Source organism: Patagioenas fasciata, chromosome 1 (assembly GCF_037038585.1).
Source record: "Patagioenas fasciata isolate bPatFas1 chromosome 1, bPatFas1.hap1, whole genome shotgun sequence".
In the NCBI taxonomy this organism is placed as follows: domain Eukaryota; kingdom Metazoa; phylum Chordata; class Aves; order Columbiformes; family Columbidae; genus Patagioenas; species Patagioenas fasciata.
The window spans coordinates 141,623,938-141,639,469 of record NC_092520.1 but is presented as its reverse complement, the minus strand read 5'-3'; the positions used below and the strand labels follow the sequence as shown (position 1 = coordinate 141,639,469).

Genomic DNA, 15,532 nt, shown 5'->3' with positions numbered 1-15,532 from the left:
TGGAAGGGGCAAGAGCACTAGAAGGGCAGGGCAAGGTTTCCAGAGGGGGAAGGGAAGAGGAGATACAACCACACCAAAAGAACTTATTGTACTTGATTGTCCCTGTGAAGGAACAAACACTTATAATTTGAATCTTGGTAGACTGAAAGCAAGTCCTAGGAGTTTTTTTATTCCCATTTTTTTTCTGTGCCTCTGGCCTTACTATTATTCAATCCAAGTAAGATTGTTTATTTTCTAATCAAGACATCATCTTAATTTGTAGGGAAGTTTTAATTTTTACTACAAGTAGTAGCCATCAGCAAAATCAATATTTTCTGCTATCTTAATAGTCTGAGAAACAGAAAACATCAAAGTGTGGAATTTCCCTTTGTGTACAGAACATACTAATTAATTTTGCTTGTGCTGTTTCACAAGGCCCTTTTGATAGTGCTGTTGTCCTACTGTCTGTTAAAATAAAGCAATCTTTCATTTTCGTACTGTGAGAAACAGATGTTATTCAGAAGGAGCAGATGGATAACTCACATATGGCATGATTAATAAATTGTTGCTTTAAATTGGAACACTCAAAATAGCTCTAAATTTCAGTAACCAACATTTTGATGGGTGAAAGCGAATACCTAAAATGCAAACAAATTATTTTGAGTTAACTATAAGAAGTGTTCCTACCCTCATGTTGCCAAAACAATAATAACATGTTTTTTAATATTTCCATTCTTACTATTGATCAAATACAGCTCACCTATTTGTAAAATGGATCCTGTTAGCATCAGTGACGGAGAACAAGATTTGTTACAGTGGATTTCTTCCTGATTTTTCCAGCCTACGCTTCCCTTTTATTTATATTAGCAGAAAATAGAAGAGTTTTCCCCAATAGGAATAAATCCACTGAAAGTCAAGAGTAGCACTGCTGAGAAGCCTGGATTAACCAGACGCTGTTATATTTTCAAGTGCCTGGACTGCAAAGATCTTAATGCATTACAAAGGTCTACCCACTGTTGCGTGAAGTTAGGCAGACATGTTTAAGTCTTCAGTAGAGCCAAGATTCTCAAGTTAAGAGCTTTCAGAAGCAATATATTTTGCCTACTTCTAATCCTTGTGGAGATTTACTGAACTTTTTTGAAAATCCTAGGCTTGCATAGTCCTAAAGTTACACAGGAAGGGACCTGTTAACATGTCTGACCTTCCTCTAGTTACTTAACAGGTATTTGCTATAGAACCTCACTTAATCTAAGTGTACTGGAAAAATAATTCCCTGGAGAGGAGAATCAGTCTCCTTAATTGCTGATGGGCAGCAACACAGAAATAAAAATACTGATTTCTTATCTGATTTCCTGCTTCAAATCCTAATTATTTTTTTTTAAGTATAAAATGAAAGTCATACAAAAGTTTAAATGGAAATGAAAGTTCAAAGCAGAGACTTGAAATGTTTTAGATCTGAAAAGGCTTGGGACATGTTTTTAAAAATGTCAAAATATCTTTCTGGCTTGTGTCTATAATATGTGTTTTCAGCCTTCTTTCTTCTCACAGCATTTCCATTTTTGATCGATATTCTGATAAAATACAATTCCCTCAAAGTTTCTCTGCTTGTCTATGAAGGAGAGCATGGTTGAGTGTGTGCTCAATTTTATTCATTTAAGTTCAGGTTCCTGTAGATGGGGATTGCCCACCTATTCCTTTAGTATCATTTTTTCCAGGACTGTCTTTGTAATGACATTTTTACTAGTAATCCTTCTGCTTGATCTCTTTTTTACAGACCCTCTACACATACTTCCACATTAGCCCTTAGGTCTAGATAGCTGCCTTTGTGTATTCTTAACAGTCTCATTCTTGCCCATTTCTTTCCCCTCTCTTCTGACCTCATCCTCCCCACTAACACAGTTTCCAATCCAAACTGCATTTACACCTGACAGTCATTTTTCTTTTAATTATATTGCATCTCCAGCAGAACTTCAGCACTTCTTCCCCTTTCTGATCTCCAAATTCTTCACCCCTCACACCTTCTCCTCGCTTTTTTTCCCTCCTTTCTTTTAATATCTTGAGTCATCTGTTACAGCTCCATGTACCTTGTCAGCAGCTGGTAATTTTCATGGCCTTTACCCATATATATACACACATTGTAACTACACCAACATATACAGTGAAATGTAGTACTTATTTTCCTTCCTGTAGAATGTTTTGTATATGATCTTGTCAATGTTCTTCCTTCCTAAATTTATTACCAGCAAACCAAGGGATCTTTAGCAGTTGCTCTTGGAAGCGTATACTTCTACTAGTATCTTCTGTATCCAGCAATAGTTAGTTGTTTAATTCAGGGAAAATCCAAGCACATTAAATGTATTTGAAGATAAGTGTTTTATAATGTGTGTCAGCAGTGAGTGTTTTCAATAGTATAGATACCACTCGGTCTCCACTATTGCAGCATATTTTTGTATGGTTAACCCTCATTCTCATAAATGCCCTATCACTTATCAGTAAGGTGACTCGCTGGGGGTGAGAATTTGCAGAATAAGACAGAGGACCCATCAGCCATGTCAGTAGTCTTGCTTTAAAGGATTGAAGCTAATTGTACACCCAGTTTATGTGCTGATGTAAATACACAGATGAGAGGGATAAATAATATATTCCTAAGACAGGGAGACCTAGTTTTTAAAAACCGCTCGTGTCACGCAAATATCAGTATTTAGATTGAAATAATAAATGTTTTTTCATTACACATGCTTTAGAACAAGTTTTTGTTTGGTTTTGTTTTTTTTTTGCATCCTTCTATATATTATGTTTATATAACTAATGAAACAACTACCCTTGGTAAACTTACACAATGACTATTATTGATATATGAGATTACTTTTTTGTTTTCCCTTTTTTGTTTTTCACAGCAACTACAGTGCACTGTTAGGAGTGTGGATCTATGGCTTTTTCGTGGTGATCTTGCTGGTACTGGACCTTTTATATTACTCTTCAATGAACTATGATATTTGCAAATTTTACCTGGCACGGTGGGGAATCCAGGGAAAGTGGATGACACAGGGACAGAGCCGATGGATTAATCCTGCTCAGGACCCAAGCCAAGTGCAGACACAGCCTCAGCCAGAGACACAGCCTCAAACTCAGCCACAGCCTCAAACATCACAGACAGTACATACTTTAAAAGGAGATGCTTTAAGCCCACCCCTGATGTCTTTTCAGAGTACATCTGCCTGGTAAGTAAATTAAGTCATATTGTGAAATATTTTTTGATTCTGTTGTTTTGCAGTCTCAAAATTCTCACCTGTGTTTGGGAAATGCTCGCAAATCCAGGCTGAACGGCACTATTTCTAGCACATAATTCTTTATATCATGAACTGTCTTACAGAGTGGTTTCTTGCTCTAGAATATCTTAAGTCATCTTTTAATACTGTTCTCAGAAAAATGGATGCTGCTGTATTTCAGTGCTAAATAGCTTTACAACTCTCTGGTACAAATAAACTACAAATCTTTGTTCTACATCAACCATTATGAAATTAATTTTAATCTCATGTCGAAGACTAGTTGCTGTGTGTATCTATTTATCTATTGGTCTGGTTTTAAAGGATTGTATAAATAGCAACACTGAAGTAGCTTCACACTGTTTGTGACATGAGAAACAGAAACAACGTAAAAACCAGGTTAGTTTTTTTATATGCATAGCCAAAAAAGCATAGCTTGATCTCATTTGACAGGGTGACACAAGTAGGCTACTGTAAAGTTAAATGCTACAAAACAAAACCTGCCAAAAAAAAAAGCCAGACCAAATGGGAGACAGGATACTTCAGGAGCAGGTAGAATGTGCAATATAAATAGAAGAAACTAAATACTGATAGCCATGAGACAAAATGGTATTGAATGAATTTGGACTGTTTCTACCAAACACAAGCAAAGGAAAAGAGCTGAATAAAACAATGCTCTGAATAAGGTGTCAAGAAGGGTAGGGACTTTTTTCTTGGCAAGACAGCGTAACTACATTTATACAGTCCTAAAATTACATTTGGCCATTTGAAGGCAACCCTGGGGCTGATGTGGCCCCCAGTGAAAATGAGTTTGACACCCCTGGCATAAAGATTTGGAAGAGGGCAGAGAGGATACAGAGTCACTAGTGTATTTCAAAAGTGTTCCAGAAGGGTGAGTTTTGGCAAAATAAAGTGATCTAAGAATGAGTAGGGTGAAAAAGGTGACAGCAGTTCCCGAAGCTGTAGAGCGTGTAAAGCCACAATGTTGATCTTGATCCGAAACCTTTGGATAGCACTGTGTTGCAGATGTAATGAAGACAGCAGTAGTCTTTTTATTTCATAACTTGCTCTCTAAGTGTAAATCTAGAGCAAATAGGGTCAAAGATTTTTAATAACAGAAAAGGTAGTGAGAGTTCAACTGGGGACAAGGATCAATGAAAGAGTAAATTGTTTGCATAGTAGCCAGAACTGGGTGTATCCAGTACAGATCAGAATTAAGGACCTTTCTAGCAGGCCTTCTCCAAACAGAAGGGTCTAACAGTGCTACTTAAGCCAGAGACATGCCTGTGCTCAGCTGTAAGCACTATTCTATTTACTACTTCTTCCTCTTCTCTTCTCTTTTCTTCTTCTAATTTCTTCAGCATTTTTGCACATTGATTTCCCAGTCTTCAGTCAGAGTTGCCATTAAGGTTAAGACCAACATTTGGAGTACAATAATTGCATTTTAGCTAAATACATGTGTATGTGGATATGTGTATATATAGAAATATCATGACTTCATGAACATATATATAAAAAATCTTAACCTGGTTATACCACTTGGTAGTTCTGCCATATATTACAAATTGAAGGAAACTATTCAATAATTCTTGAAGGATTCTTGGTCATTTTCCATTACTGACTTTTGTTGTTTTGTTTCTTTGCTTTTTTTTGAAGCATTAAGCGGAGAATGTATGTTAGGATCAGGTGAGCGTATCCCATATGCTCCTTTCCCTGTGTTCGCAGGAAATGAGCATTGATAAGTCACTGCAGTAACCCTCACCCCTTCCCCAGTGAACTGTCTGTTTGTGTTCCCCTTAGTTCCCATAAAATTGTTTTTTATTTTCCTAATCCTTTCATTGCTCAATGGAAGAAACAAGTAGATGTTTCCTTAGCAAAGCCATATGTATCCCTTGTATTTCAGCATGTAAAACACTACAAGAGATGCCATATTTTCAAACTTATAACCTGCAACTTTTGAAACTCACAACCCCTTAACTAAGTGCCTGGATGACTCAGTGTGAGTTGGATACATCAAAAATATGGAGAAAAAGGTAGTGGGCACTGGTAATAACAGTCAAGGTGTTTAGCTTGTAAAAGAGGTTTTTAAGTAAACAGCTCCCTTGGAAAACTACAGGCTTGTGTGCTACAGCAATTGCTAAGACACCAGACAGTAAGAGGAGGTTGTCTGGCTATCTATTTCTCTGTTAGATAATCTCCAGGTTATATACATGAAAATGTGGTAATTTTGCCATCTAAAAATTAGGCATCCTTTCAGAGTCCGGTTCTGCTACCGTCTGTATTTGACGAATGACCTCAGTACTCTCTTCTCAAAATGTAATTATACTGCCAGTGAAGTGCAGTGAAGTTACTGGGTTTTTTTATTTCAATCTTTGGTTTTAAAATCTTTTTGTAATATATACCTCAATTTCAGTTATTCTAGATGATGATACCAGCTTCTTTGGTGCTTGGTAACAACAGATTTCCAGTCTATAATACGAACTTTTCAGTTTCTGTTGGCATTTTTAATGTGTCCTAAACTTATCCTGGCTTTTTCCTCTGTACAGAAAAAAAAAAAAAAAAGCAGTTTTCTTTAGCATCTCACAAACACACTTATGTGTATACATATTGGTGTTATCAGGTGAGCTTTTTGAAACTACAAAATAGATTTTTTTTTTTTTTAAATCCTGTGGGATATGCATATATCCCAGAACATAAAAATTTAAATACTGTTAAAAATATTTAGCGAAACAGTTTGCAGGTTTTCATGATGACAGATGCTGTTGAAGTTGTTGGCTTCCTGCACTACATTTATCCTAATGCAGTTTAAAAAAGTGCCCATTCTAGAAGACACTACGTGATGATAATAGGAAACTGATTGTTGCACATCAAGAATCTCAGCAAGACCAAAGACCTTAGGTATCCTTATTGCAGAGAACTGACAGTGTAAGAAACTATCCCAAGAGAGATGGCAGGATTAACCTATAGTTTGTAAAGCAGTTTGGGATCTTCCTCGTTTAAAAAAAAATATGTAAGTGCTTTTTATTTTATGATTTCTTTTATTGTTCTAGTTGGAATGCTGTGAATTGGCAATGAAATCAATGACTGAAACAGATATGTCAGAGAGAAAAATCAAGCAAGCCATAGTGTATAGCGGGTAGAATCATCCCTAAGATGTTTAAACATTTTGTTGTAGCAGATTGATTTATTATTTACTTGAGACAAAGAGGACCATGTATAGCCATAATATTATTATAACTAAAGACGCCTGGAATCCATTATACATGCTTCAGGCTGCTTTGCAGAGGGCTTGCAGTGTTGTGCAAGGACAGGAAGGAAAATCATTAATCTCAGAAACATTGAGCCCAATTTAGAATGTTGCTTCGTCATGTAGTGTCTGGATTTTGCGGCCCAACTAATGTTGATTTCTTCCTTAGTATGGAAACCATCTGAGGGCTGTCCAAAGGCCTGTGTGGTCTGAAGGTCCTGGTGGATGTATCTTCTGCAACCCAAACACCGTCACAGACTGCAAGTGAATAATCTTAACTGTTGTGGTGGCTCCTCCAGGTCATTGCTGAGGTGCATGAGCTGGGCCCCTCCATGCTCACTGGTCCGTGTAAGAACCTACAGTCTGGTTAGCCTGAGCAAGCTTTTAACAGCTGGAGATCAAACAGCAACAAACAGGAGGCAAATTGTTACTACTGCTCAACAAAATAGAAACCAGAAATACTGTAAGTTGAGGAATCAAAATCCTGACTACTGAAAAAACTTGTTCTCACAACCACTGGATTGTTGTTAATAACAAGTAAAAAAGGTCAGACTAGCAAGGAAGATCACAAAAGAGGGAGTGTGGGCCAGGGCAGCCTGGCAGAGTTTCTCCAGATTCTCCGTGACCATGTGTGTTCCAGATGTGACAGGAGAACAGATGAACATGATCTCTCTGCCTTGCTCTGATGTTAAGCTCCTCTCCACCTCTATCAAGGATGCAAATCACAGGGAACACTGTCTTGAAGTCTAATTTTTACCTCTCTGTTCCCTGCCTTTCTGCACAACAGCACAGAGAGGCAATGTCTGCACTGTATGTGATCTTATATGTTATGCTACATGACTCCCAGTTTCAGAAACCTGCTGTTGTCCTGAAGCAGGAATAGCATCATCCCAGCAGGGTAAGCCCGTGCTTACTTCCTTTATGCAGCTGGAATGGGGTAGACAAAGGCAAGCCTATTTTATTTCCCCTTATTAGATGTTGCAATCTGCTTTTGCTGTGAATTCCTCTGAGTCACATTGTCTTCTAGACAACAAGTAGAATAGGTTTTAGCCCACTGATATTCACCTGCTACTTGACACCTCTTCAAATGACTACCAAAGCACAACGAGAGAAAAAAGCCTATAAAAATATTGGCAGGGTTTAGAAGCCAGCAGGTAACTGAGCATGTCCACAGCAACTGTGCAAAAAACACAGGGAATAAATACTTTGCTGGTGGCTAAAAAGGCTGCATGAAATAATTTCCTTTGATACCAAATTTTGAAACAGGACATTGGCACTGAAGTGGGTTGGCTGTGCAGTGTGAACATGGCCATAGTCCACCAAAAACTTGAGGATCTGGGGTTGTGAGAGGGTTTTGTGCAGAGGCTGTTCTTGTAATGGCGTATTTACAGTAACAAAGTGGACAAAATCCACTTCCTTCCATTTTAAGAAAAGTGTTTTGAAAATAAGAAAGATCTCAAATTTGCATTTGCAAAATCACCATTAAACAGGAATATGATGATACTACTTTAAGACGCAAAATTTTGCATCATAGGGCGGAGCATATTTTTAGTTTACAGCCCCTACCTAGATTTTTATATTATACTCAGAATAAGTATGGCAAAGCAGAGCACCAATAGTGTTTTTTTAAAAAGACGGAAAGAAAGAAAATTCAATACTCATATAGTGCTTTTATGAAAGAATGTCATCTGGAGAATCTGTCTGGTAACAGACATGAAGTGCGTTGGGCAACATCTACATTTACATGTGTGCCTCTGTTCCCTTCAAAATATATTGGGTTAGAATAACAGAGATTGATGAATGTGTTTTCTTCTAAATGTTCTTGTCTGTTTGCTAGGAATGGTATAACTGTCAAAATAGAAATTGCTTAAAAACAAAAGCGAAGATAAAGAAATTACTTTGCTCCTAGAAGAGCCAGATGATGAAACTGGTTTTGCATCGCCTATCCCTTCTCCTGCCTATGTCAGAGCAGGACACCCAGAGCACAAATAGATGGTGGGCTTGGAAGCAGACACCTCAAAATCTACAATGCTCCAAGCCTTGTTTACTTGACTCAGTACTATAATCATGCAAACAAATGGGAAGATTTAGGTTCTCATTTCATCCTTAGCATTTAAATAATTCAAGATACTCAAGTTAGTGAGTGCTTTCTTTCTTGCATTTAGAAATTCACTATTAGCACGTGAAGTTAAGCCAATATGCAGGGTTTCTGTCCATCTCAATCTGAGTATAGGCAATCCTGGTGTATATTGACAGACACAGCGTCTTCTGTTGATATATATGTAATATATATTGTTCATTTCATGCCTTATTCTCCTTTTTTCATTTCTTGTGTAAATTATAGACACCATATTGCAACAGTTATTTCTCTATATTCTTGTTAACTGCAGATTCAATTGATATGGGTTGATTGATATTCTCTGTTTTAGCTGTTTCTCAGCCTTTCCATCAAATTTGGACTGGCACGTCCATCAGCTTCATGAAAGTCTTTTATATGGACTGTACAGTTGAAGTGATTTAAATGTAGTAATGAATTGTCAGAAAATAGCGATTAGAAGAAAAGTGAGTAATCCAAAGACTATTGCTAAATGAGCTCTGCACAGTGAGAAATGAAATCTAGTAAAAACATTGGAAAGCAGTTCTGAACATCTTGCATTTTTAAATTTTTAAATTTTAAATTCCCATATATTTTGAGTAGAATTTTTTGCATAGAGATCCTTAGCTGATCTACATTATAACAAATCCAGAATACCACTACTGAAGAAGCAGAAAGCAACGTAAAATTTGTGTGAAATCAGAATACTCCAATTAAGCCCACAACTGCACTGCACAATGTCACAACACCATAGCATCACTCACAGGAATGAGTGTGGCATCCCAACTTTTATCAACCAATTCTGTCTTCTCTGTCACAATAGAAGCCACTTAATTTTAAAAGACTCTGGTTATTTTAGTAGTTACAAAACTCCTACCCCTTTTATCCTCTTAGATGCCAGATGCTCGGCAGTAATTGTAATAGCACACGCATGTTTTACACATTTTATAGATGCACTGAAAAATTAAATAGCAATGTGTCGAGGGTTTAGATTGCGGGGTGACAATAAAACCATGGTAGATGTATTATTAACCTCCTCTTCCCCCTTCCCTCTTCAGCCCCTTCCTCTCCCCGCTTCCCACTAAGGACAGGTGATTGGGAGGAAAAAAAGGGCAGAGAGAAGAGAGTTGGAAAAATTAAAAATGTTTTACTAATGCTACTAATAAGAATAGAGAAAATAATGCAAAATACACGAAACCAATCTTGAAGGTCCCAGCAACAGCAGAGCTGGCACGTGAAGTCCTGGATTGGACTCTGCAGCCAACCGGAGCTGGATTCAGTCTCTCACTAGGCCTCAGTTCGCAAGGATGACTCGCAAGGTCCTCTCCTAACGTCGGCCATAAGCAAAAAGGGGACAAGATCCTCGTGATCTCCCACTTTTATATGAAGTATTCACGTGAAGGGGATGTTATACTCAGTTGGTCAGCTTCTTGGTCACCTGTTTCTCATTGCCCCTCTTGCAAGAGGTGCATCAATTCATTATCAATAACCTCCCATTCCATTGCTATGTTTACCAAAACATGTATCTGGTTTTCCAGGAAAATGCAGCTCATATGAAGGTTTTAGCTGACAGGCAAATTCACTAAAAGAGAAACTTGTTTTTTAACAAAACCAGGACACAACGTTATTCTAAAGATCCTCACTTAGGTTCTGAAGTATCACAGAGAAACCTGAGAACAGCGCACAACTGAGTGCAACAGCTGAGCTCCAGCCCCATGTTCATTCATGCAGTCTGGCCATGTCTCTCAATAGCACATCAAAGGTGTCCAGGCTGGCTGATTTCACTTTCATGTTTTCATTTTAAAAGCTACATCAGCTGTTCACATTCACTCCTGATTTAGATCTGTAAATACAAATGTAACTGACAATCAGCCTAGTCATCTCTGACATGCTTTTGAGAGTAGCTGGAGTGGCAAAGGTAAGGGTATGAAGCAGTGAGCAGCTCCCATGTATTGTCTTGAATTATGCAGTCTCAGCTGTATTAAGTTTTATCTGGCAGGGACCAAACTTTTAATACACTGATAAAATTCACCTAATTGCTTTTAATTTTCTAGAGACTAAATAAGGCAGATGAACAAGCAAACAGCAGGGAGAATAAACAGCATCAGCCACAGATTGCAAGTGGTAGAAGAAATAAAAGGGGAGGTGTTAAGGAGCTGGAGTTCATGATCTAAACAGATAAGCATTCATGTGTTTATGCAAAGTTGCAACAGGATTTTTAAGAGATTTAGCATAACTCAAGAGTTCTGAAATGAAAGAAAGCACTTTTCAAAAAAAGGAAAAAGAAAAGAGGTAAAGCGGTGGACAGAATACTGTCCATTTTAAGAAGGTTATACCTCAGAGAACTACTGCAAAAGAACTATCTATGTACACTTAGTGCTTTTAACAGAAGTGAGAAGAAAAAAAATAAGTCCCTGAAGTAAAATCCCATTGCTTTCAGTGTCTTGGAAATTCAACTCCAATGTATATTTTGGACACCAAGAAACAGCTAACTACCTAACACAAGGAGGAACAAGCAAGTAGTGGAGCTGAAGGTTCTGCATGGATCAATGTATTACTCTTAGAGTTACTGTTAAATAAAAAGCCATAGGTAATAAATAATCCTTTTATGGGGTTGCAGAAAATATATTAGAGTATGCTAAAATTTCTACATGAAATAATGGTATACTATGGAATTACAGACAATAAGTGGAAAATTACACATGTCAAACACTTATCTGATAATGCTCAATGCACGACCATAAATGGTAACAATGTCAGCCGATTATTTGCAGTGAGAGCTGAGGTCAAGGATCTACCCCATCATTACCACATTATTACTTTTATTGTCACTGTTCCCTGATTAGATCATGATGAAGACAACAATTGCAGCAAGCAATTAGGCATTTCATCAGAAAAGTGATAAAGCATGTTTGTATGACCTTGGTTTTATAATGATGTTTCACTGCACAGTTCAAGAAAAGGCCAGCAATTAGACACACAGTTTGTTCATCATTAGGAAAATATCAGGTATATGGCTAAGTCTCAAAAGCAAAATAGATCAAGAAGCATTGAAATTTGAGAAACATTGAAGTCATTTTATGGTTCAGTAAGTCATGAGAGAACGCTGATGTCAGTCAGCAAACAATTTGGAAGAACTTCAAAGGTTTTGGAGAAGTTACATAATTAACACTGTCGTAAATACATATACACAGATATCTACAGGAATAATTGTGAAGATCTATTCACTGCAGAGAGAAAAGAGGCCTCTGCAAAGACTTTGAAATTCACTATAAAAAATTTCTTGGAAACCAGAAATGCTAGAGAGATAAATCCAGTTTAAGACATGAAGCGGCAGGAATATGATAAATGTCACTGGAACACAATCAAAAATGCTGTTAATGTTGGTCCCATGTCAGGTGATAACATGATCCCAAAACAGAACAAGTGAGATGTTTTGCTTTAAACATCACAGAAAACTGTTTAATCAGCACAACACTGTGTAGCCTTCACAGAGCAGCATCAAAGGAATAAAAGGTGGAAAGTGGGCACCCATCATAAAATACAGGAGGGTATAAATTACTGTAAGAAGTTACATGTGAAATAAATAAGCTACCTCACCTTACTTCCCAATAAGGTAATATGTTTTGTGGTGTTTGTATGCATTGCTAACCTTTACTTAGGCTCCAAAGTACCTCAAAGGTGGAATGATTGTGGAGACATAACCATTTACAGTAAGTCTTTAAAGCAGCAATGGGAAGGTGTTTGCACAGTGATTCGTTTGATCACCTGGCAGAACAAGGACTGATGGGCTCAAATCTAAGAGAGGACAAGGTCCAGCTATTATACAATTTTTCTTTCTGAAGGACTGGTGCTTTAGTACATAGTTGAGTAGTTTATGCCCAAAGGAATCTTCGTAGTTACTGGAATCATGTGTATTAACTAGCTAATCATATCTCTGAGCTGAATTCTGTATTAGAGCAATTCCTTGCAGTCATTAAAGTGATGCTGCCCTGAGAGCTGACACACGCTACACAGGCTGTCTTCTTTCTGTTGAAAATCATCACTATCTTGTAGCAGCATGTGCAAAAGTAATAGCAATGAGCTTTGTCAAAAATTACAGCAAATTAATTAAACAGTCATTAGCTACATTCTACTTTGATTAGTGATAGAGATTTTAATCAGTCATGCAGACGAGGGAGGCAAGTTATTTTCTACTGCATTCCCAACTTCTCATCTCTGAAAAGTGATGAGTCATAGAGAGTTGCTGAACCCAGCACCTTTTATCATTCTCATTCTAACAGCTCATGTCCAGCACAGTTTCACCTAAAAGTTCTGAAGAAACTGTGATTGAAAAGCAGCCAGTATCTACCCTTTTTGACCACCAAAAACCTCCCAAACATCTCTTTTGCTGCTGAAGTTAATAACTGAAATAGTCTAGAAAAAAAACACTTGCTTAATTTACATTTTAAGACATTTTAAATAAAAGTACATGAGGGACTGGGGGTTGACATTTTCATTTTTACTGTTCACTGAAGCCTCTCAGAGCTCACAGCAAAAATGACGTCCCAATTAAACTGGCCTCACTGTTTGCATGAACAACTAAGAGAGGACAAAAATGTGGATGCATTTTTGTGGATGTATTAAAAATACAACCTGTGACACTATTGAAAACAAAAATAAATTTGGTTCAGCATTTTGCAAACACTTGCTCAGATTGACTCTTCCTCTCTTTTCCCTGGGCATACATAAGGCAAAAATACCTGAAGTAGTCCAACAACCATGTGAAATACCCAAGTAAGTTCATCAGATAATGCTGGCTGTAAGGGACAGGTTTTGGAGGAGTTAGAGACAAGTGAGATAACAGAAAAAGAGCTCGTTAAGCATTGGGATAGTGACAGAAGTAATCCACATCTTCCCATTGTAAATCCTGATCTTCTGGTATTCACTAATAAATTTTACCTGTGTAGGCAATCTGTGCCTTGTTTTCTTTTTTGCTTTATTCCATTTAGATTAGCACAAACATGGTGCAGAATGTTTAGAAAACAAAATTAGTGAAAATCAGCTAGGGGATTGGCTAGGGTTTCCCTGTCTTTCTTAAGTTCTCCTGACTACTGGCTGTAGCTGGGGTTAGCACTCCTTTTTGAGTATAACAGTCTGTGGTGTGTTTAGTCACACAGTGCTTATGTGAGATAGTCAAGTTCTGTTATTTCCATTTGACTGATGAGAGAAAAGCTTATCTGGTTACTAAGGGCCACTCTGGAAGTATCTGACAATAGTTCTGTTATTGTGATTTGCGTAAAACTTTGTAAACTTTGTAATACCATAAGAGCAAGAAATTGATCCCTACCCCCAGTCTCATTCATATTGCAGTTTCCAGAGGATCATATCTCCTTCATTTCTAGGATGCAGTAATTCTGGGATTGTGGAGGCATGTGGAAGTCTGTAGGTTTGGGCTCCAGCAGTCCCAGGTTCAGCCTGCTCTACATGCAATTGTATGTGAACACAGATTCTTCTACTTGGGTTTTGCACCTGACGTGACATGCCATGAGGAGACCACATGAGTAGATTTGCTTGCACAATGCATCAAGTAATCTAGTGCTTTGGCAAGGTTCTAGTAAACTATCTAAGAGAAGATGAAGGGGTCATTAAAGGATTCACAAACTTTTGGCACTGCATCCAGTTTCTACCTGTCTCTCCCTTAGTTGTATAAAAATTTGAAAATGCCTTACAAAGATCAAATACACAGCAGGCTGTAATCTAGCTCTTAAAGGCTGATTATAACACACTCTGATTTGCTATCTGAAACTTAGCACACACACCTGGGCAACAAAATTCCTGTTTCACAACACTAAGATTGCATATTTTTTGTTCTGTAGTAGAAACCAGGACATAACTCACTCTCTACTGTTCTGTTTTAGGCATCACTGATATAGAACATCCTGGAACCATTTGAAATATCCAGTAATACCATAGGTAATAACCCACCACCGGTTTCCTATACAGTGTGATGGCTAAGCAAGCTAACAAAATTCTTGAGTGTGTAAAGAGGAGATGCCAATTAGAAGTAAGGAACTGTTATCTTACTTAGTGGTGAGACTACTAGAGGGAAACGTCACCTTCATTAGGGCCTGTAGCAGAAAAAAAATCTAATGGCAGATGGGAAAGGTTTCAGAAAAGAGCTGCAGAGCTTATTTGACTTTGGAAAGTCTGTCAAACTGTGAGAAGTTTAAGAAGCTTAAGGCTAAAAGAGCATTAAAAGGCAATTTGATCCCAGGCTGTAAATTCTTTGTGGCAAGGAGACTTCAGATAATTGAAGAATGTAGCAAACAAAGGCAGAAAAAGATCCAACACCTGGAAGATCAATTTATGCAAATCTTGACTGGGGATAAAGAGCAGAATTAACCTAAGTCAATGTAGCCATCTAAAAGTCAAGCATCTACTAGTTATTTAGGCATCCTCACGAACACATTGAAAGAGGCATTTCCAGAGGGCTAATCATCCCACCTCTCTTAGGATGGACTGAATGACTTGGAAGCTTCCTTGTATTTATTTTTTGTCATTATGCTGGAAAATGAGCTTATACAAGTCACTAACATATAATAAACTGAAGTCTGACAGTGGGATTCATCTCACCTAAGCGTATGTTTCTTTTCGAAGCTGGCAACTTGAGGCCATTTTCTCTTGTCCTATCATTTATTACTCGGGAGAAGAGACGAACACCCTCCATGCTACAACCTCCTTTCAGGTAGTTGTAAACAGTGATAAGGTCTCCCCTCAGCCTCCTTTCCTCCAGGCTGAACAGCCCCAGTTCCCTCAGCTGCTCCTCATCAGATTTGTGCTGCAGGCCCCTCAACCGGTTTAATTGTCCTTCTCTGACCTCTCTCCAGCACCTCAATGTCTTTACTGCAGTGAGGGGCCCAAAACTGAACACAGGAGTGGCCTCACCAGTGCCAAGTACAATGG

The 15,532-nt window shown here is 37.9% G+C and overlaps 1 protein-coding gene across 5 annotated transcripts in view; it reads left to right on the top strand.

Annotated features, from left to right (window-relative positions):
* Nucleotides 1-15,532, top strand: part of SHISAL1 (shisa like 1) — an 84,302-nt gene that overhangs the window by 52,960 nt on the left and 15,810 nt on the right. For 3 of the 5 annotated variants that reach the window (XM_065829173.2, XM_071816506.1, XM_065829172.2), the window contains exons 4-5: nt 2,877-3,200; nt 6,662-13,540. In XM_065829173.2, coding sequence (XP_065685245.1) covers nt 2,877-3,200; nt 6,662-6,677 — 340 coding nt within the window. In that variant the 3' untranslated portion in view covers nt 6,678-13,540. Of the gene's footprint in view, nt 1-2,876; nt 3,201-6,661; nt 13,541-15,532 lie in introns of those variants that run through there. The other 2 variants (XR_011741807.1, XM_065829174.2) reach the window with 1 other exon arrangement.